Consider the following 23,909-nt stretch of genomic DNA (forward strand, 5'->3'; position numbering starts at 1 on the left):
CACACACACACACACACACACACACACACACACACACACACACACACACACACACACACGCTGGTGCAGTGGTAACGCTCTCGCTTGCCAACTGGTAGACGGGAGTTCGCGCCTCGCTCAGGTTGCGAAAAGTTTCACTGACGAAGTGGGTGGTTACTGTCCCCCTTGAGCAAGGGGACGGGTGTGTGGGTGTGTAAAGGTCACAGCCTTGCCCTTAGATCGGACTATATGAGCTCTCAGCTCCCTTCCGGGAGGGTAAAAGCTGACGATCACGACCATCAAGTGATCCTGACCGACCCGGTGAATTACACACACACACACACACACACACACACACACACACACACACACACACACACACGCAAACACAGACACAGACCCGTGCAAACACCCAGCGTATGAGGCCTGGGATGGCCGTTGTTAACGTTTTTGTTTTATTGTCAGCGTTATAATGCATTAATTTCTTGCTGAAGCATGTTCATAGTCATATTATATACTTTTTGCATAACCTAGTGTTTATATTTGTGTATTAGTAATGTGACCATGAGTGTAGTGCATGAGGTTAGCTTGAGATGTAACTGCCATTTAAGAATGACGAGTGGGGGGCTGGGAGGGGTAGGGGTATGGGGGAGGTTTGGGAGCTGGGGTAGAGGTGGGTGGAGCTTGTTTCATCCCCCCCTCCTGACTTCCCTTGCTATATGAGGAAAAAAAGGGGCACCCCTGAGCAGAAATTATTGATTGTAGGTGTACTGTACACTCAATACACACAAAAAGACAGCAAGAGAAAATGTACAGGACTGAACACAAGCCAGCAAACATTACCAAAAATTATTTAAAGAAAAATTTAGCATATGTTACTGGCCAAAATAATTTTGAAAACTTAGCTGTGTACACTACTTTATCCTGTACTGTACAGAACTAACCAAGAATTATAAGGGAATGACCAGTATCTCGAATATTCTTGACCTCATGCCGGATCAAATTTGCCTTTCTGGTTATATGGATGTGCCGATGCATCGGATGCCGGTTAATCGAGCTTTTACCATATCATCAAAATCAGTAAGAAAAATCAAAAGCCATCAATAAACTGGGGTTTGGCCATCGTTTGGCGGGGTATGGTGCAATTTCTAGCCCCATTGTTAAGCCGGGGTATCGCATCTAGGGGTATCGTATATCGAGGTATTACTGTAGTAATCCCTCTAATATCCGAACATCCCCACTAACTGGACATAATCGTCCCGGGATCCAATATTCCAAAAATTGTCCAAAAACCACAAAAAATTTGGGGGGGGGGGAATGAATTTTTCCTGCCCGTAATTTGAACTTTGCGCGGGACAGCTTTGTTGCGGCACATCATTCCTCTGATGTCCGATAGAGCGCCGCTGCATCCTCCCCACTTTCCACCTGTCTCTCATCGCGAGTGCACTCTCATCGTCATGGCTGCCCACGTGCTCGCTTTTGTGGTGGTTCCTTACCTGCTGCAGGCACTCCTGCTGCTCTCGGGCCTCTTATTATTGTGTGTGATGATGGTCCCGCTGGCTGAGAAGAGGAAGAGAGTGGTGTTGACTCTGGAGAAGAAATGGGAGATACTGGAGAAAGTAGATGTGGGGTGGTCTTCTTCCTGCATCCTCTGCGAGTTCAACCTGGCCCGATCTATTTTGTTCGATATCAAGAGATCCCGAGACAAACTCATGCAGTACACGGCTGACTTCTCGTTGAGAAGCAATCGCAACGTGGAAAGGAAGGTGATGTTTACTCCCAAGTTTGCTGAAATCGACCGCTCCACGTTGATTTGGTATCGGCAGCAACGTGCTGCTGGTGTGATGGTACGTGGAACAGAGCTGAAGGCTGCTGCTGAGAAGTTCGCCAGGCTTCACGATGCCCTAGACTTCAAGGCATCCGAGGGTTGGCTCTTCGCGTTCAAGTTACGGCATGGCCTTACCAACCGTAAAGCTCATGGCGAAGCTTTGGACGCTAATGAGGATGGAGTTGACGAGTTTCGGCACAAGGTGAAGGGCTTGATCGACAGGGAGGGCCTCACTCTCAGTCAAGTCTACAATGCTGACGAAACTGGTTTATTCTATCGCTCTTTGCCAACGAACACTCTAGCCGAGGAGACGGAGAAGCGTGTACCTGGCCGCAAGCTCTCCAAGCAACGGATATCTGCTTTGTGTTGTGCCAATGCTAACGGCATGCACCAGCTTAAGTGCATTATTGTTGGCCGTGCAAAGCAGCCTTGGTGTCTTCGTGGGGTGATGGATGTCCTTCCTGTCGTCTGGTACCATTCTTTGAAGGCATGGTTTACAGCCCAGATCTTCAAAGACTGGTTCCACCGCCACTTCGTCAAGGAGGTCATACATAACTAGACGAAGACACTGGGAATCCTGCGCAACCAGGTAAAGGCCCTCCTTCTCCTCGACAATGCACCTGCCCACCTGTGCGATAAGGACTTGGTGGCTGAGAATGGCCGGATTAGGTGCATGTTTCTGCCACCTAGTACGACTGCTCTCATCCAACCAATGGACCAAGGAGTGATTATGGCAACAAAGCACCTATACCAAAGGAAGTTCCTGGACGAGGTGATGGTTGTTCTCGAGGACAATGACGAGCGCAGGGAGGGACGGGACACGTGAGGCCAGCAGACTTTGGAAAACCTTTGCCGCAACAACATCAAGTCTGCAATCTACAACTGGGCCAGTGCATGGAAGGACTCTAGAAAATGGTTGGTCTCGTCTGCTTCTCGGAATGGATGTGGAGTACGATTTGCTAGGTTTTAACGTGGATGACTTCCATGCACGGCTACGTACGCATGGCGACGATGTTGATGTGGACGATGTGCGTGAGTGGTTGGATGACGACGAGGGCGATCCTGGGTATCAGACATTGTCTGATATCGAGATTGCATCTTCAGTTGCAGGTGTCAGTACCAAGCTTGAAGATTCCTATGAGGACGGCGACGATGATGCGGACTTCTCTCAGCATGACACTACTCCAGCCATCCCCAAGCTGAGCGCACTCCAGGAACACCTAGAGTTCGTTCTCGACTACCTGGAACACCCGGACTGCGACAGGGAGATGGGGCCCTTGGGACTTGTGGAGGAAGTGCGTGCTTTCAGGCAGCGCATCATCAATTGTCAGAATCGTCGGTCCTTGCGTCAATCAACAATTGACAGTTTTTTCAGGCCCGTGACCCCTGCTGTGCCCAGCCCTGGCTCCACTCCGTTGCCTTCACAAGACAGGCCCTCATGCTTCGAGCCACATCCCAGCACATCAGCCACGGTGGAGTCACCGCTCGACGTGAGTTTGCGTCTGTCTTCAGAGTCGTCTGCAGTGGGTATGCCATCACCACAACCCAGCGACGCACCCCTAGGTCACCTGCCAGTGATACTCTCGGACTCTGACAGTGATTAAACAGCAAGAACTTCTCCACTAGACCACACGGGAATTTACAGTGTTGTGCAGTGAAAAAAACAGTGTGTTGTGTTAAGGATTTACAGTTGTAACTGAGAATACAGTTTTGGAACAAAATTTAGTGTATAGACTTGTTTGTTTTTGCTTTAGAAAATGGTTAGAAGAGTGGGAAAAGTTAAAGTGCAGAGTGCAACACTTAGTAAGTTACAATGGAGCATAAGTTAGACAAGAGTGCGCATTGTGAAGAGAACGGACTTCTGAGTGCAATTGACTAAGTTCAGTGCAAGACTTTATGAACAGTGTACTGCAAGTGCTTCAGGAAATCCTCCTTACTGTCAGAGTCCGAGAGGAGGCGGTTATTCATCGAGATGGCCATGGACTTGCTGTATGTAGGCAGAATGTTTCATACTGTACTTTTTTCCATACTATACTTACCTCAAACACCTCATTTCACTCTTTAATGTCCTTTATTGGTGTGAATAGGGTGTTAGGAGTTATGCAGGTGCAGTAGGAAGGTGTTTTTCTTAGTTAGGCTTGGTTATGGTCCATAAGTACTAGTCCAGGAGCCAGGCACTTGTAAGTACCCAGAATGTTGAATATTGTATGAACCTACCTCAAAACCCTCATTTTATGCTTCTTTTGCATTTATTTCAGTCTTTCATGTGCCTTATTGGTGTGATTTGGGTCTTAAATAGGTGCTATGCATGTCCAGAAGGAGTTGTATAGGTGTTTCTCTGAGTTAGGGTCCGTAAGTACAAGTCCATAAGCTTGGGCCCAATATCCGGACAGGACCACAATCCTGACCTGCCTATGGCTCTATTACGTCGGATATTGGAGGGATTACTGTATATATAATATACAGTACTGTATATACAGTAATCCCTCCAATGTCCGATGTAATAGAGCCAAAGGCATGTCCTGATAGTGATCCTGTCCGGATGTTGGGCCCCAGCCTCCTGTCTCATACAGGACTGGTGTATGGGTATTAGCGGGGGTATTTTTACGACATGTCGGCGGGTCTTCTGGTAGATCAGTAAAGTCTGCTTGTATGAAGTTCAAATCCTTAAACTGTTCCCTGCCCCAGTGGGGATTTGAACCTGGGTCTGATAGGACTGCAGGCCACCTCTCTACCGACTGATGATATATATATATATATATATATATATATATATATATATATATATATATATTTATATATACATACACATATACAGTAATCACTCCAATATCTGACGTAATAGAGCCATAGGTAGGTCCGGATTTTGGTTCTGTCCGGATATTGGGCCCCAGCTTATGGACTTGTACTTATGGACCATAACTCAGAGAAACACCTATACAACTCCCTCTGGACATGCATAGCACCTATTTAAGACCCAAATCACACCAATAAGGCACATAAATGACTGAAATAAATGCAAAAAGAAACATAAAATGAGGGTTTAGAAGTAGATTCATACAATAATAAACATTCTGGTGACTGGCTCCTGGACTGGTACTTATGGACCCTAACCTAGCCTAACTCAGAAAAACACCTTCCTACTGCACATGCATAGCTCCTAACACCCTATTCACACCAATAAAGGACATTAAAGAGTGAAATGAGGTAAGTATAGTATGGAAAAAAGTACAGTATGAAACATTCTTATGTCTGGATAGTGGGGATGTTCGGATATTGGGCGTCCGGATATTAGAGTGATTACTGTGTGTATATATATATATATATATATCATCATCATTATCATCATCATCATCATCATCAGCCATTGAGGTCCACTGCAGGACCGGCCTATCCTTACCGAAGCAGGGACAATACAGCCAATGTATTTCCACCCAGTGGCTTAGACTGTCTGGTAGAGACTGTATGCAGGGTGAGAAGTGCTTGTGAAAGTAATTGTAATGTTGGAGTGGCATTGGATGTGTGTGTAGTCTGTGAACCAAGTGTAATCGGCCCGCCTTAAGCCGACTGGGTGCAAGCATGTTAGTATGCAACACTGGTTCAACCACAGTACCCCTTGTGTCCTCCAAAGTGATCAGTGGCTCGGTGAACGCTTCCTAAAGTTTTTACAACTCTGGCGCGAGGCGAACCCGCATCTACCAGCATGGGAGGCAAACACTCTACCACTGTACCACAGAGGCTCTCTCTCTCTCTCTCTCTCTCTCTCTCTCTCTCTCTCTCTCTACACACACACACACACACACACACACACACACACACAGCTACTGCAAATTGACGTAGGACCTCCCCCCACAAGGTATTATAAAACACAGAACTCATAGTATATTACAATGTTTGTTCATGAAATGCCATTCATTAATATGAAACCATGTTTCCCTTGTTTTTCAGAACCAGCTGGATGCATTTTGGCATGGAATCACTTAGATCTCTAAAGTAATCTAAGGACATTTCTTTGCACCAAACATTTGTCAGTTCAATCTTGAGGTTGTCCAGACTGGGTGTCTTCTTCTCTGCTATAATTTTCATCATCTTTGCCCAGCAGTTTTCTATTGGATTTAGATCCAGACTATTGCCAGGCCAGCCGAGGACCTCAGTCTCATTATCCTGAAGCCATTTTGTCACCTTTCTTGACTTGTGACATGGAGCTGAATCGTACATGAAAAAGTTGTACCCATGAATAGCAAAAAAGTTTAACAAATGATCTTTCAGAACTTGAATGTACTGGCCACCATTCATCATCAAGTTCTTAGGAAGAAAGTAGAGGCCTCCCCTTCCCATTTCACCTGAGAAACATCCCCTTACCATTACTGATTATGGGTACTTAAACAGTCGGCACCTTGTAAGCAGGGTTATATCGAGTACGGGAGGCTGGGCGACTAACCTTGGCAGAACGCACCTGGAACACTTGAAATGTGCTTTCATCGGAAAACATAACTTTTCTCCACTCATCTGATGTCCAGTGTGCATACATCTTGGCAAACTGAATGCGCTGCTTCTTCATGCGGTCAGTGAGAAGTGGTTTCTTGCCTGCAGTGCAGCTTTGCAAACCCAGCTCCTTTTGCAAGCGGTGTTGGATAGTTCGAATTGAGACGTCTTGTAACAGCTGGGGATGCATTCTCTTCAATCCTGTTGCTGTCAGTCGAGGATTCTTGATTGCTTCCCTCTTCAGAAGCGTATCTGTATCTCTGGTACGACATCAGATGGCAGGCCACGTGCTGCAGCAAGAATATTCATGACAGTCGACTTTGCGCATCCAGTATGTTCACAAATTGTGTTGATAGGGACATTATCCTGCCTCCATGCAATGATACGGACCCTCTCATCCCTTGAGCAGTACTTTCCAGGCATGATAACTCGACTCTAGGAAAATAACAGGGCTAACAGTAATGCATTCGAAAAAAGAGGGAGGTGCAAGCTCGGAGCGACGGGAACATATACTCTCACTCTCGCTTCTGGGCAAGCACAGATGTGCTGAGTGTTTCACCACCTCCTGCCAACACCGGAGGAGTTGCCAGTTACATCTTGCACAAAAAATTCACCTGGTAGAGGTGGAAACACAAAACAGAGACAACTCTCCCTTAGTAATTCTGTGTGTATAAATCCTAAGTCAGTTTTCAGTGGGTGTATATATCTATCTATCTATCTCTCTATTGCCAGGCGCCATTATCCCGTAAGGGGTGGCCATTTGACTTTGAGTTATTTGTTTTACGGGGCGGGGCACTAACCCTCCACCAACCCACCCACTTGTTGACACATAGAGAGTACGTATGGTTTGGTTTTTTATGTATATATATATATATATATATATATACAGTCAAGTCACCTATGGCACGGACTTCCATGCCGTGGTTTTCTCTGACATGGCAAGGTGCCAGAACCAAAAAAAACGAACCGCGCATAAAATACTTATGGCACGGCGGCATGGCAAGGTTTGAAACGCCCAGGCAAATTCCCTTGGTGGTGCGCTCCCCTGTTTGTAAACAAGGAAGATGGCGACCACTTCAGCTCCATACTACAAGTGTTATTGCTGTGGACTTTTTTCTCTCTTATGAGGAGGTTAAACTTTACCAAATTCATTGTGTTAAGTAATGAAACATTCAAGATTCTTTGGGTATTGTGACTAGTTTATAGGTTTGTTTGTAAAACCGGTATGAATTGGTTAGTGATCAAGCACTTATCTCTGAGCTAAGATGAAGTATAATGCCTCCCATCATCATTATCACATATATAAGAATGACTATTAATGTGTTAAATGTGAGTTTTGTTGACACTTGAGCATACAAACTTCATCAAATAAACTTGTTAAGTCAGTGCTGGACCAGGTAGCCTCTGCCGTCTTTAATGTTTTGGTCAGTCAGCTGACACTTGAGTATACAAACTTCATCAAATAAACTTGTTCAATCAGTGCTGGACCAGGTAGCCTCTGCCAAATTTTAATGTTTTTGGTCAGCTGACTGACCAAAAACATTGCGCACCTGCCCTGTGGATTGTGGACTGCGCAATCCAAGGGACACGTGGTCTTGGGAGCTTCCCGCATGGCTGGACAAGGGATGGGGGAGACTCGGGCGGGTCACGAGGGTGGGTTGGTGGGGGGAGGCGAGAGGGAAGGAGGGTATTAGCATTTCTTAAAATGCTTCAACAGAGATAGTGTATTTTAATATTTTTTAAATTATTATTAGTAGTAAATATTAATAAATATACATTATTTATTAAGAGTAGCATATGCAATTCCTTACAAAAATCATGAAAACATAATTATTATTTAAATCAAGTATCCACAGCCTAATAATTTATTAGGCTGTGAATATATGATTTAAATAATATGTTTTCATGATTTTTTATTTTTTGTAAGGAATTACATATGCTATTGTATATATTGAATTATTAAAGAAATTTTCTTGCAGAAATGCAGATAAAAGTAAAACTGGTAACATCACAGCCTTTGTTTTCCTGTCCCGCTTCGCACCTCGTTCACTCTGAACTTCCACGAGTTAACAAGTAACAATGCCTTGCTCCAGTCCTATCGCCTTAGTCACTTAAGTGTGCAGAGTGAATCATTTTTTTTTACACTAAATGTGCACAGTCGAGGTCTTAGTTACAGGGAAATGAAAATAATAAAATAATAAAAATTAAAAATAATAGAATATAATAATAATAAATATAAAGGTGAATGTAGGAAAGAGTAGTTATGGTCTTGGAGAGAAGTGTAGCCAGTGATTGTACAGTGAGGTTGGATGAAGAGGGAATGGCAAATGTGTGTTTAAGTGTTTGGGTAGTGTGATGAGTTGATGACTGATAAGAAAGAATGGAAGTTTAGAGGGTGAAGTGCTTGAAAGGGTACAACAAGGAAGAAAGGTTGCTGGTTCCCTGAAAGCAGTGATAAGAAACAGGGAAGTGAGGATGGAAGTGAAAAAGTTACTACATGACAGTAATGTGAGATACCAACCCTAATGTATGGAAGTGAAGCTCATTGGAGGGACAGAAGTCAAGAGTGAGAGCTGTGGAAACAAATGAGTTATTTGAAAGGAGCATGTGGAGTTACATGGAGAGAGAGACAAATGAAATGAGGAAGTGAAGGATCGTTGTAGTGTGGATATGGATGTGAGGAAGCATTAGGAGAAACACATTGAGGTGGTTTGGCCATGTGGAGAGGATGGAGAGTGAGACTGACAAGGAGAGTGTATGTGAGTGAAGTGGAGGGAGGAGGAGGCCAAGGATGAGATGGAAGAATGGAGTGGAGAAATATATGAAAGAGGGGGGTGTGAGCTGGGAGCAGGGCAGGGAAATGGAGGGGGACAGGGTGACATGGAGGCGATTTGTTGCTTGTTTGTGGCAAGTGGCCACCCCTTACGGGATTAGGGCGTCTGGCACTGGCAATAGATAGATAGAATAATAATTACCATAATAAAAGTAAGTATCCTAATTTATTTAAATGTCCCAATATATATTTTACACTCATTCCCACAAATATATGCAAATGATTTGCGCTAGTGCTTTGCAACATTGTGCAAGCTCATTATTAGATTGCGCACTTGCGCAAATTACAAATAATAGAAAATAATAATACGGTAATAAAAGTATGTAAGTATGCTATTTTATTTAAATATCTTAATATTTTACAGTAATTCCCACAAATATATGCAAATGGTTTGTGCTTTGCGACATTCCGCAAGCTAAATATTTGTCAGACTGCGCACTTGTGCTTGCGCAAGGTAGTGAACTGTGGATTGCGAATTGCGCTTGCGCAAGGTCCTTCTTCGTTTGCGCTGCCCACCACTGTATATATATATATATATATATATATATATATATATATATATATATATATATATATATATATGTATATATATATATATATAGTATATATATATATATATATATATATATATATATATATATATATATATATATACAGTATATATATATATATATATATATATATATATATATATATAGCTTCCTATTTCTCCCATCATTCCTGTCACTTCTTATTGCTTTTCTTTCCTTTACAGGTGGCTTTACATTGAGTGACAAGCCTAATGGTTTCCTGTAAGCCAAGAAACCATTTACAACGCTGGGTGGTAACCATATAACCAAACCATACGTGCTCCCTACATGTCAACAAGTGGGTTGGTGGAGGGTTAGTGCCCCTCCCTGTAAAACAACTAACTCAAAGTCAAATGGCCACCCCTTACGGGATTATGGCGTCTGGCAATATATATATATATATATATATATATATATATATATATATATATATACACACACACACATATATGTATCTCATCATCATCATGATCAGCCGTTTGAGTATCCACTGCAGGACTGGCCTATCCCGACCGAAGTCGGGACGATACAGCCAATGTATCTCAACCAAGTGGCTTAGGCTGTCTGGTAGAGATTGAATGTAGGGTGAGAAGTGCTTGTAAGTGTAATTGTAGTGTTGGAGTGGCATTGGATGTGTGTGTAGTCTGTGAACCAAGTGTAATCGGCCCGCGCAAGCCGACTGGGTGCAAGCATACTTTACAGTAAGCGACACTGGTTCAACCACAACACCCCTTGTGTCCGCCAATGCAGTACATGGCTGGGTGAACACTCCCAAAGTTTATTACCCTGGCGGGGCGCGAACCCTGGTCCACCCGTGCACGAAACGCACACTATACCACTGTACCACAGAGGCTTTATATATATTACAGACCCACTTTCTGTACATGCCTTTGGCTGTATTACATTGGATATTGGAGGGATTACTGTATATATATATACAGTAATCCCTCCAATATGCAATGTAATACAGCCAAAGGCATGTACAGAAAGTGGGTCTGCCTGGATAGTGGGCCCCTTCCTCCTGGACTGGTACTTATGGACCCTAACCCAGCCTAACTTTGAAAACCACCTAACTCCCTACCGGATCTGCACAGCACCTATTTAAGACCCTATTCACACAAATAAGGGGCAGAAAGCATGAAATAAATGAAAAGGAACCAGAGAATGAGGAATTAGAAGTGGGTATGGAAAATATTTAGCAATGCACAGGGTACGTACAGCACGTCTGTGGCCGTTCATTATGAAGGTTAACCCGTCTCCATTAAGACTCTGGCAGGGGTGAAACTGCTCTTGAAGCACATACAATAATCCAGTGTTGTGGTGCACTTAATCCTTTGCACTAAGAGTTATAATTGTTTAACGCTGCACATTCAGTTCTTAATTGCACCACGCCAGTTTCAACCGCCAGTTTGCTCTCTGCACTTAATCTTTGCTCTCTCAATTCTAATTTCATAACACTGCACAACACTGTAAATTCCCATGTGGTCTAGTGGGGAGGTATTGCAGTTTATTGACTGTTTATTCAAAAAAACGAGCACATGCGGCATCCATTGCAATGAGCGTCTAGTCAGGATGGTAGTTACAGTAGGTGGTAACTGGGGAGGGGGAAGCAAGGGGCGCACGTAAACACGGTTGTTCAGCGCTGTGCGCCAATTTCAAAATGTTGAAAAAATGTCAGATTTTTTTTTTTCATTTAACGTTTTTTTGCCATTTGGGGGTTCCAAAGGCCCGAGACCAAAATGTGCTGGTAGTAGGGAGTCCGGATAGTGGACGTCCGGATAATAAAAGTATTACTGATATATATATATATATATATATATATATGTATATATACATACAGTGGTCCCTTCAAGATCCAATGTAATAGAGCCAAAGGCATGTCCGGGACTTGGGGAAAGTACCCTGGACAGGTACTTATAGACCTCACCCAAACCTAACTTTGACCTCACATTGTAGATGATTCACACCATGTGAGTTCACATTGTGTGGGGGTGCACTGTACTATAAATCACTTATAATATCCAACATTTCACTTACTTAAAAACACACACACTTGTGCATTCCTGTATACTGTTTACACTTTCGCATACGCCTGCTCAGTAATCATGCTTGGAGTGATACTCGGAAAAACATTTAGGGCATAGGGGGACCTTGCACTCTGCACATTGGTATGAGGTCCCTTTTCGTGCTGGGGGACGGAGTTTGGTCATGTTACAGACTTGTCACCGTCTGTTGGCCTGATGACCTACTGTGGTACGGCTAATCTCTACCACCCTGTGCTGCCGGAAATACTTGGCACAGCTTAGCCTGTCCACTGTAGCTGCTGTACCCTGCCTAGCACCTGGCACCTGTGCAGTTGAATATTCTCCAAAGAGTTCATGTGCAGGCTCTCTCTCAAACTCTCGTAGAGAGAGAGGTTTCCTGATGAGCTCCTTGAACAGTATGAAACTGTTCAGTATGGCGATATCAAGGTGTAAAAACGTCTTCTTGTACCACCTGCAGGACTTACATAGGCAGTCAACATCACCAATTGCATGTCCGATATATCATCAAGCCACATATTGATATTATAATCGTTGACAGCATCTGGCTTTACCATGGGTTCCCTGGTCCTGTAGTCTGTTTTTCCGGTTTCCACAAACACACCCTTATGTACTGCAGACAACATGTTAATCTGTCTCTTGTCATGCCAGAGAAGGGCTAACATGTTTCCACATTTCTTGGTCCGAAGGGTTCCTTTCTCAGTATTTGCTGGAAATACAGGGAAATTCTTTCTGTTTGCCCTAACAGTTCCACAGGACCCAGTACTGTGTTCAAGCAAATACTTGGTCAGTGCCGGAGCATTGTAATAATTATTGGTATACAGAATGTGGTGCCTGTTGAAATATCATTCCAAGAGCACTATCACGACTGATGCCAAGAAACCGTGAGGATCATCACTAGGTATATCAACATCTGTTGCCAAATAAACTATCACACCTAGTACATATCCAGTGTTGCAGTTGAAAAGGACAGAGAATTTGGGGCCAAAGCGGTGACGCTTCGACGGCACATATTGAATAAATGCCAGCCTGCCCTTGAATAACACCAGCTACTCGTCAATTACCACTTTCTGAAATGGATGAAATACCCTGGCAAATAACTACTTGGGCATTGTTAGGATTGGTATAAATTTCCAGAACCTGTCGTTTGGTGCAGGTCTGTATTTCTATTGAATTGAAGGAAACTCTGGATTACTAGGTACCTGTCTCTGGCTGAAGACAGGTGTGCCCACAAGTTCATCAGCCGACCAATAATCATGGAGCACATGTTTTCTTATGTGTGTCATCAACATGGTAAGGGCTAGCCACACAAACATCTCCCCCCACCTCTACAGGTATCCAGTCATGCATGTGCATGCTTTCGCTGGCAGCCACATCCAGCCACTGCACACACATGGCCTGTTGGAAATTTATTTCCTCCACCAGGTATTGCATGAGATCAGTAGTGAAAATAACCCTGAATACAGTATACTGCTAATAGTCCAGGACCTGGAGGGAAGCTCATCCTCCTGCATACCTGCTCCCTCCTTGTCAAACACCGGCACAGACGGCTCAAAGCTGGCTCCATCATCCCTCACAATGGTATTGACTCTACCCACACGTGGTAGAGCCGGCCGTCTGCCTCATGCAGGACGTTTTTTCTGCACTCTTGTGCACCCACGTGCACGTCCACGGGCAGGGGGTGAGGGGAAAGGAGAGGGAGAGGTGTGGGAAGTGGGGGAGTATGTGAGTGATGACTCACCTGACGCAGGACATGCCTGAGTAGATGTTCAGTGCTGAGTATCACCACGTGGGGCTCGTGGGGGAAATAGCACTCCCGAAGGGCTCGATTGTGGTGATTCCGCCATGCAGGTGCTAGGCTGAGGTGTAGGTGGGCATTGTAGGGCGAGATGTTGGCAAGCAGGCAGTGAGCACGTAGGAGAGACGGTCCTTCAGCATTTGTTTTGCTTCTGACTGCTACCTCCACACTCATGTGCCTGGTGTACTTGGTCATCTATCTCCTCCTCCTCAGTGAACTGATCACTCTCGAAGGCCCTTCCCTCCTCCTGCAGCAGTTTGAGAGCCTTCTCTGGTGTCTGAGAATGGCTAGGGGTCAGAGGGGGAGAGGTTGCTCTCCACATGGTAGCTCTTCCTCTCCTCTGAGGACGTGCTCTCACTAAGCGTCCGTGAGGACATGGTGTCATCCAAGGCACGACCAATGGCACTATCACTTAGCCCTTGATGCGGCACTAAGGGCAGAACTTTTGCAGTGGTCGATGGGGCGATCAGCCCTTCACGCGGTGTTGTGGAATCTGACGATGACAAAGAAGAAGCCATGGTTCCTCACACTACCAGTGCTGTTTACAGACTGAACACGGGGTACCTGGGGGGCCTACCTGTCTGGTGGGTATCACAGAAAAGGGTCGCGATCTCAGAGGGTGGCGGGAAGGTGAGTGCGGTATGTGCCCTCAGCCGGAGGTGCTCTGTGTCCTGAATTGTGACGGCTATACACATCAGCCAGCAGTTAGGGGTTATCTGTCTATCTATCTATCTATATACTGTATTGTGTATATATATATATATATATATATATATATATATATATATATATATACATACATACATACAGCAGACCCTTGTTATCTGCGGAATTTGCATCCGCGGATTTAAGTTTCCGCTGATCAAACGTGACCAAATGGTTCAGTGGTACGGTAATACATAAAATCATCCTTACGACAGTTCCATTTTAAACAGCAAGCATCTGGTTGCTAGCGAGTGAGCCACGGGTAAACGAGCTTGTCTACCCCCACCCACACCTGCTCACAACTCGATCACAAGGGTTGTGGGGTTGAGTTTGGTGAGGCGACTGATAACCTAACCTTACTTAACTACCTACTGATTTAACTTAACCTAACCTGGGCTCCACCAGGGAAACTGGGAAACGAAATCCACGATAGAGTTCGTTGAGTAAGTTTCATCCATTATGCTGGAAACAATTGTAGGTACAGCTTAAGGAATGTGGTGATAATATGGGAGAAAATCTTTTAGCAGAAGGTAATTTACCACCCTCAGAATAGTCAAAAATACAGAAGACAAACTATAGAAATATGAATTTAATTGATAAAGTCTCTAGGCTTTATTCTTGGATGAAAATATAAGAGTTTCACAATTTTAGGGGACGAAATTGAACAAAAATGTTTGCTAATCAGAAAAAAAATTACTCTTAGCATTTAGTTCCACATTTTTCGTTCGATATCGCTTTTCCCAACACATTTTGGACCGACTGAGCAAACATTTATTTCTGCTCCTTTTGAGTGTACAGTTACTGCTCATTCTTCTGTTCGTGAAAGACAGCGTATTGATACAAACAATAAAATATTCCATTAATCCCTTCATAGCTGCTGGCCTTGAACAACACTTCACTGTATTGGTGTCAGTGACATTGAGTTAGGGCGAGCTATAAAAAACTGCAAACAATTATGGTAAGGGAATGAAGGTCACTGGAATGTTTACACGACCCTACTGTACATCCCAAGCAGTCAGGCATTCACTTCATTCCAAATGTTTTTGCCGATGTTTAAATGCTTATGTTACATGCACCCTAATTTTGAGTAAGTTTCTTCCATTATGTTGGAAACAGTTGTAGATACGGCTTAAGGAACATGATGATAATAAGGGAGAAAATCTTTCATCATGAGAAGATAATTTACCACCCCCAAAATAGAAAAATACAGAAGACAAACTAGAGGAATATGAATGGAATTTGTAAAGTCTTTAGGCTGTATGCTTACACAAAAAATTATGGGTTTCACAATTTTAGGAGACGAAATGGAACAAAAATGTTTGCTGATCAGAACAAAATTAGTCTTTCGACCTATATGTTCTCATAGGTTAGCATTCAGTTCCACATTCTTCATTCGGCATCGCTTATCCCAATATATTTCGAACCGACTGAGCACAGTTAATTCTGCCTCTTAAAGTTTGTGTACAGTTACTGCTCATTCTTTTCGTTCTTATGTGTGTGTGTGAAGAAGAGAGGCCTGATACAAACAATAACGTATTCCATTATCCCTTTCATAGCAACCAGCCTTGAACAACACTTTACTGTATCGGTGTCGGTGACATAGAGTTAGGGCGAGCTATGAAAAACTGCGAGCAATTATGGTAAGGGAACGAAGGTCACAGGTATGTTTACACAACCCTTCTCTACCATCCCAAGCAGTCAGGCATTCATAGCTCACTTCATCCCAGATGTTTTCGTTGATGTTTACATATTAATGTAACAGGCATCCTAATTTTATCAATTTCATGAATCAGAGGAAATCACAGGATTTTTTTTTTTTTTTGGGGGGGGGAGGGAAGCCAGGTGTGCCAGACGAGTCTTTTCACATATGTAAGAAAAAGAAACTGATTTCAGAACTTTGAAAAAATGGTCCCGAGGCCAACCACGGTAGCATGCAAATTTCTGAACTCATGGCTACTGAGGGGGCTAAACATACTGCTTTGCATTAAGCAGTAAAAGCACCTTACCAAATCAGTTCTTCCTGATAATCTGTTATATTTTTCTGATTATTTCTGGGTTGGTAAATAACGTTTCTTGTTAAATCTTCTTCCCTGTTGTTTTTAGCTGTTCTGGTGTGACAACTCTTGTTTGTTTTGTTAACATAATGGCGGAAAGGAATGTTCTAAGTGTTTAAACCTGGCCTAATGTACCTTAACTGCACCTAATACTTTAACCTAACCTAACCTTCGGTTGGGAAATTGGGAAACGAAATTCACCTTTGAGCACGTTCAGTTTCTTCACTGAGCTGGAAACATCGTAGGTATGGCTATAGGAAAGTGACGATAATAATGGGGAGGAAAAAACAGTCAGTTTGCTCCTTACATTGTCATCGCCCTTCTTGTGTTTACAGCACCACTGTACTTTCATTGTGTAAATGAAAAATGGCTCCCAAGAAACAAATAAAGGATAAAAGCAATCCTTCGAAGCCAAAGAGAGAGCGTAAGGTGTTATCATTGGCAGAGAAAATAGAGATTTTTGATATGTTGAAAAGTGGAATGTCGTTGGCTGAAGTCGGACGCTTGTGGAAATAATATGCCATTTTGTGATGACTTGAGTATCCGTGGAATTTCCCTTCCGCAGGGGTCTCTGGAGCCCAATCCCTGCGGATAACAAGCATCTACTGTATATATATATATATATATATATATATATATAGTAATCTGAGTAATATATATACTGTATATATATATATATATAGTAATCTCAGTAATATATATACTGTATATATATATATATATATATATATATAGTAATCTCACTACCGACTGTTGCCGTGGAGTATGAGAGTTACCTGCCTTTTTTGTGCAACTTCCCCCCACCTCCTACCTGCCATGGCCCCTCCCGACCCCCCAGTGAAGCTCTCTAAGCAGTATGATGTCAAGAAGCTGCCGCAGTTGTTGTACAGTCAACGTTTGGAGCTCATTCGTCATGTTGAGAGGAGAGAGAAGTTTTCAAAGCTGGCGAAAGAGTTTGGGAAGAACAAGTGCTGAGAGGTTCTAAGTGCTTCCCAACACCATCCCACTCCATTTACTTAAGCAATTTCATCATAGGATTAAGGTGAGATCCCTTAATACATGCACTGAATATTCCTAAATTTGAATGTTTGTGTTTGATGGTGCCTAGATAGGAGTAGGTAGGGTGCTGTGGGGGCGGGTTGGCCAAAGTCCAGACCCAAATTAATTTTTCACATGAGTTATAATTTGTAAATCACGGCAGTGGTCCAGACCCAAATTGCCGTGATTTACGAGGATTGACTGTGTATATATATATATGTATGTATATATATATATATATATATATATATATATATATATATATATATATATATACACATATATATGTATATATATATACATACATATACAGTAAACCCTCATTATACAATGCCTCATTGTACGATATTTTGCTTATACATGTCAAAATTTTAGTACCCTATGCCCACTATACAATGGGAACGATTTGCAACAACGATGGATCATCCGCGGCTCAGTGAACAGCGAATGTGCAAACTCAACAAAAACGTCCTCACACTGTCGGCATTAGACCACACACACTTGTCCACCGGTCCAGCCTCATTAGCTAGCCCTGCCCAGCCAGCTAGCCCAGTCTTATCGATTGGTCCAGCCCCATCAGCCAACCCCACCCAGCCAGCTAGCCCAGTCTCATCCGCCAGTCCAGACTCATCAGCCAGCCCTGTGCAGCCAGCCAGCCCTGCCCAGTCAGCCAGTTCTGCCAGTGATGAGTGAGGGCTGTGAGGCCCTAACTGTCCCTTAGCCTCAGAGGGGACATCAACAATCCTATTTACTTAAGTAATAGTAAGAACTACTGTATACTGTTATCTTCATGTTTTTCCCCTCTTTATGCATTATTAATGTGTTACTTTGCATGTTGAAACATAAGGATATTTCATGTATGTGAGTGTTAAGGTGTGTGAATGTGCGAGTTTAGGCAGGTCTGGGAATGTATCCCCATTGACTATATGTTATAACAGGTTCACTATACAATGGATTGCTATACGATGGGGTTTTCAGGAACGGAACCCCATCGTATAATGAGGGTTTACTGTATATATATATATATATATATATATATATATATATATACACACACACACACATATATATGTATACAGTATATATATATATATGAAAGTGGCAGTAATTAAACCCTATAATCATCCGTCATAGTACCTCTCTCCAGGTCATAGCATTTTGAAATAAGAAAGGCTTTCAGCCGTCTCTTAAAGGATTCAACGGAAGAGAGTTGTCTTATGGACAGTGGCAATCTGTTATAAAATCTAGGGGCTCTATACACAAAAGAACGATCAGAGAAAGATGACTGGTGAATGTCTCCATGCTTGTTAAGGTGGAAGGAGTCATCTCCACTGCCCAATATCACACCTGGGCATGCCGATGGGAGTTTTAACAATTCAGCAAGATACTTTGGTTCACCAAACTTAAGAACCTTGAATATAATAAGACACAGTTTAAATTCAGTTCTAGTCTTTACTGGTAACCAATGCAACTCAGTCAGGAACGAGGTAGTCGAGGTTCTCAGTGGAGACCAAAGATAAGCAAGCCATGCTACCCTGTTCAACACAGACTGAAATTTTGGAAGACCAATCCACAGCGAATTACAATAATCAACACGAGACAAGACCACTGCATGGACCAATGTTAAGAGGCACCGTCTATTCAGGAATTTTCTCTGAGAGAGTACAGATTTCTGATATGCAAGTTACACCCTCTGAACCTGATTAATATGTTCTTTGTTAATTAACTTTGAATTAAAATAAACACCCAGATTTCGAATAGAACTGACTGGATGAAGCTGTGACACACCAGTGTTCAAAGCCAGGGCATTATCAGTGTCATCACCCCTTCTGTTTCTTCTTATTCTGATGATCTCAGTTTTACCATCATTCAGCTTAAGTTTCCTCTTAGCCATCCAGATCTTAGTATCAGACATTAGAGATTCAAGTTTTGTCTTAGTATTGTTGATATCTGACATCTTAACATAGAGCTGGGTGTCGTCTGCATAAAAATGATAGGAAACATTGTGAGCATCAAGTAAAGACAATAAACTACTTGTGTAGATAGTAAATAAAATTGGACCCAAAACTGATCCTTGAGGGACTCCAAATAGAAGGGGAGCAGAGTCAGAGCTAGCGTTATCAACAGCCACTCTGAGATCTGTCCGACAGATATGACTTTACCCCTAAAACACGGGGCGTCGCGTTTGCGACGCTCGCCAAAAAGGACATAACGGCGGATCGTCGTGTTTGTGATTCGAGTTAATTTTGAATAAATGCGGGCAAGGATGTTCCATCTGGTATTGTCTATCAGTACCACCACCCTTTAGCTACAATTAGCATACTTTACCTTTGTACTACTGACCTCCGTTGTTGCCAAGTACAAGTATTGCGTTTTTCCCCCCTCCCCCCCCCCACCACGTCCCGGCCAGCCTGGCTGTGATACATGGCAGCGCTCTGACTGCTCAGAACTGTAAATCTGCGCTCTCCTCTCACAAGCAGTTTATGCTAATAGGAAACGCTTGTTTCAGTTGTCACACTAGCTTTTTTTTCGCACGGTTTGCCCCTGTTTAGCGTCGGTTTACCGCAGGCTTTCAAAGTGACATTATGGCGAGTTCTAGCTCTTCCGAGTCAGTGTGAGCGGCCGACAGGAACGAGAATAAAGTGACGGGCGTAAGGCAGAATAAAAAGCGCGCTGCGGTGATCTTTTGGGAAGTAATATGATTGAAATTAATGTAGTATACGTGTTTTTAGCTGAGAAAATGGAAATGTTTGTTGAGTGATGGGAAGACCGCCGCCGCACTGCATGTCGGCCGTACGCTTCGTTGATTTTAGCCTTATTTTCAGTGCTTATTGTACAAATACGGATTCCAAACTACCTATACATTGTAGTATAATGTTTACTGTGACAGAATGAGGCTGTGGTAGAGGGGAAACCTGGTTGCTGGAGGTGTGAAAGTGAAGATTTTGTTACCCAACTTTGCAAGGCTCCACAAGTCCTTGGGTAGTCCACGAAGGCTCAACACCTGTCTCTGGCGAAAGCTGAATGTAAGTACTATCTGCCATACCAAGTATAATGTTCTAGGGTTAACCTCTGATTTTTGGCTAATATTTTCCTACAGGTACTCAGACCGCGATACAATGCCTCCACCCGGGGGGGGGGGTCGGCTGTCCATTGGCCGCGCATTAGGGGTTAAGGAGCAAAAGAGTACTATCACGAACGCCTTATAAATACAGATCATCCAACGATAGTTTATGATCTTCTGTTTCAAAAGCTGCAGACAGATCCAACAGAATTAGGAGACAGGACATTCCACTACAAGTGTTTGCCACCAAGTCACCATGAATCCTTGTTAGTGCAGTTTCAGTTGAATGGTATTTTCTGTATGCTGACTGAACAGGAACAACTCTGTTGTGTTTCAGTAGTGGTAAGAGTTGATTGAGTATGGCCCACCCAATAATCTTGGGTAAGAAAGACAGGTTAGAAACAGGACAATAATTTGTCATGCTCTCGACATCAAGGCCAGGTTTCTTAATTAGGGGCCTAAGCAAAGCACATTTCTCAGACTGCACAAAATTAACTTTCTAAGAAGCATCTATTTATTATGTTGCAGATAAATTCTGCTGCATGCTTGTACACATTAGTCAGTTGTGACACGTTAGCTATTAGAAACGAAATACTTGCCTTGTATGAACGTAAACATCTACAAATCCTGCATTTGCTTTATGAAAATGTCAAAGAACCACCTTTAGAATACAAAAGGGGGAAGAATACCTCTTTGGAAACCTGTGAGAGATCTTGGCACACGGGAGTTGCAGAGCCCTACTAATGGAGCGAAATGACGTTGTCGCTGAGAGGAACAGATACTTGAGAGAAATACTGAAAAACAGAAGGAATGGTGCTCCCTGGAAATGTTATTAAAATTAATAATGGCTAAGTGGACCTACACTGTACAGTAATATATCACTGAAGTATAAGGTGGCAGCACACCACACACAGAAAGAGAGAGAAAGAGAGTAGAATCAGCAAGAGAGAGTTAGCAAGAGAGAGTAGAATCAGCAGTCAGTGAGGTTGCATTGGTAGCCTGGCTTTCTCTCTTGGGCAAAGATGTTACTTGAGGTGGCTGAAGATGCTGTTTCTGGATGCTTCAGCATCATTGTATCATGATAGAGACCAGTTGCATTCCATGTGGTGTAAAGTTGGTGGTGGGATTGAGTGTATACTCACAGAACACAACAGTTCCAGTAAGAAAATGGTATCAAGCATGAAGCAAGTATGGTGAAGACACCAGTTCTCCTTCTTGGTAGGAAACATAAACTTCTGCACATCAGCATGTCACCACCGATAAATATTGCACTGAATGCTTTGTTTATTTATTTAATTTTATACATACACTGGCAATTATGGGTAGCTGACCAAGGAGTAGGGCCTTGAAATAGAGTGCAAAATGCAGTATCTAGTAGTAAAATGTATGGGATCTACTGAATATAAAATAACAAGAGTAAACAAGTGAACAGTGGTAAACACCTGTGGTATGTGACTTGTACTGGAAACAAGTGAACTGTCAGAGAAGAGAGTCATGGATAGTAGTGCCTCATTGATAATTTGTTTTGAAGATTCTTTTCTCCCAAGTGATTTATAAAATAGGATGCCAACATGGCTTTTAGGCACTGCACCCCTCTCATTCTCATAAAGACTGCATAGTATTTATTAAAAAAAAAAAAAAAAAAAAAAAAACATTCAGTACTGTGACCTAAACTAGGTTGTTGTTGTTGTTGCTTCACCCCAGTCTGTGTGGCTGAGCAGGCCCATTGACCACAAGCAAGCACACACTTTTCTTTGGCAGACAGTGCCTTGCCAAAGTTGGAAAGGATCCTTCTGTTTGATGAGAAGATGCAGGGGAAATGGAGAAGGCATAGCTCCTAAGAAAATGAGCTGTGTATTGGAATTATGTATGGAGAGTAGTCTCAGCTTTGACTACTGTGCTTAATAAATGTGGTGGGGTTCCTTGCTAGGAGTTGCATACCCAACCTGGGAATATTATGCAAGACGCCTTGCCTAAGCTTGGGTGACCCGGGATTGTGCAAGGCTGGGGCATCCATGTTCTTAGATTTGGATACAGGTTCCAGTCACATACTGTAATGAAAAACTGGGTAATATTTGAAGTTCTGTGGAATTGATGCAAAATACATTTATCTTCTTTTCTTGCTTTTGGACTTTGCCTCACCCTGTCTCCTGGTCAAGGGGGATGGGGGGAGTCAGATTGTTGCTGCTGCTGTTGCTGCTGCTGATGATGATAATTTTATCTCTTACCCATTACAGGAAAGATGGCTTCAATAGTGTGAAAGATGCAGTAGGTGTCGACAGCTGAGATATTGTTGCCAAGGGTAAGTTGCTTTCTGTTTTATAGTACTGATGTATTTTACAAGGATTACCAGTGTCTCAGTATTAGTATCGCTGGTATTAGTCTATTTCTGAGGCATTGGTATAAATGAATTTCTGGTGGATTCCACTGATACTTTTTGTGGCATCCTGTATTCCTAGTACAGGGCAAAGATCTTTGTAAAATAAGAAATCTAAACACATGGTAGTTCATGAGATGAAGAATCAGAAGTATATTCCAGATTAACCACATGCATGCAGAGGTGGAAAAAGGGTTTATATGGAAGTAGGAAACATCATCATCATCCAGACCTCCTTTCCCATCCTAGGGAAGGGTAAGGAGTAACAACGTCAAGACAGGCAAGGTTTGCCCAATTCAATGGGCCATGCTTCCATTCACTCATCATTCAAGCCCTCGAAATCCTGGCTCCATCAGATAGGCCAAAAAAAATGTCACCATGTTCTGTAGCCTACATATACCTATCTGATAAAGCCAGACTGAATGCTGTCACATTAATAAGGGGTGCCAAATCCTTGCTTATACAGTTCTTTCCATGAAATTCATCCATGCAGCTCGGTCTCTTGTCAGTCCCCTGGCCTCACCAACTTCCATAACTCTCTTCCTCACGCACTTATCCACCATATCCCTCCACCTTCTTCTTGGCCTGCCTCACCTCCTCCCTTCTTCAGATTCGCTCAGATATACCTTTTTCGTCACTTTATTGTCATCCATTCTCCACATCACCAAACCATCTCAGTACACTCTCTTCATGTTGTTGGCATGAAACAGTACACCCATCACAAACATAAACACTCCTCTGCACTCTTTCAATACAATTTTTCAAAATGCAGACAAAAGACACATCCCTAGAGGCAACAGAGACAAAATCTTAACTTCACACCAGAAATTCAGGGCCCTATCAGTCGGTGCGACACACTACAACACTCCCCAAAACCTATACACAAGGCACTGTACAGCAAATACAAGAACTCAACATTCAGATAAACAAAAAAATATCAAAGCAGCAAACACTAAATTGAAATAATTATCTCCAAACACTTGATCACAAAACAAACACCAGCAAACTTTACAAAACACTAAACAGCATCACACTCTCCAACAGCAACACTACACAGTCACATGCTGCCATCACAACAAGACACCATACCTTCAAGTAAACAACAGGCAAACACTCTCATCAGTCACCTTTCACACA

General features: G+C 42.9%; 1 protein-coding gene across 1 annotated transcript in view; it reads left to right on the top strand.

Annotated features, from left to right (window-relative positions):
* Dhod (dihydroorotate dehydrogenase 2) overlaps positions 1–23,909 on the top strand; it is a 158,818-nt gene that overhangs the window by 124,081 nt on the left and 10,828 nt on the right. The window contains exon 8 of the mRNA XM_080282429.1: positions 22,633–22,697. Coding sequence (XP_080138555.1) covers positions 22,633–22,681 — 49 coding nt within the window. The 3' untranslated portion in view covers positions 22,682–22,697. The remainder of the gene's footprint in view (positions 1–22,632; positions 22,698–23,909) is intronic.

Source organism: Coenobita brevimanus, chromosome 93 (assembly GCF_032717465.1).
Source record: "Coenobita brevimanus isolate Jiangsu-jjx chromosome 93, ASM3271746v2, whole genome shotgun sequence".
Classification (NCBI taxonomy): domain Eukaryota; kingdom Metazoa; phylum Arthropoda; class Malacostraca; order Decapoda; family Coenobitidae; genus Coenobita; species Coenobita brevimanus.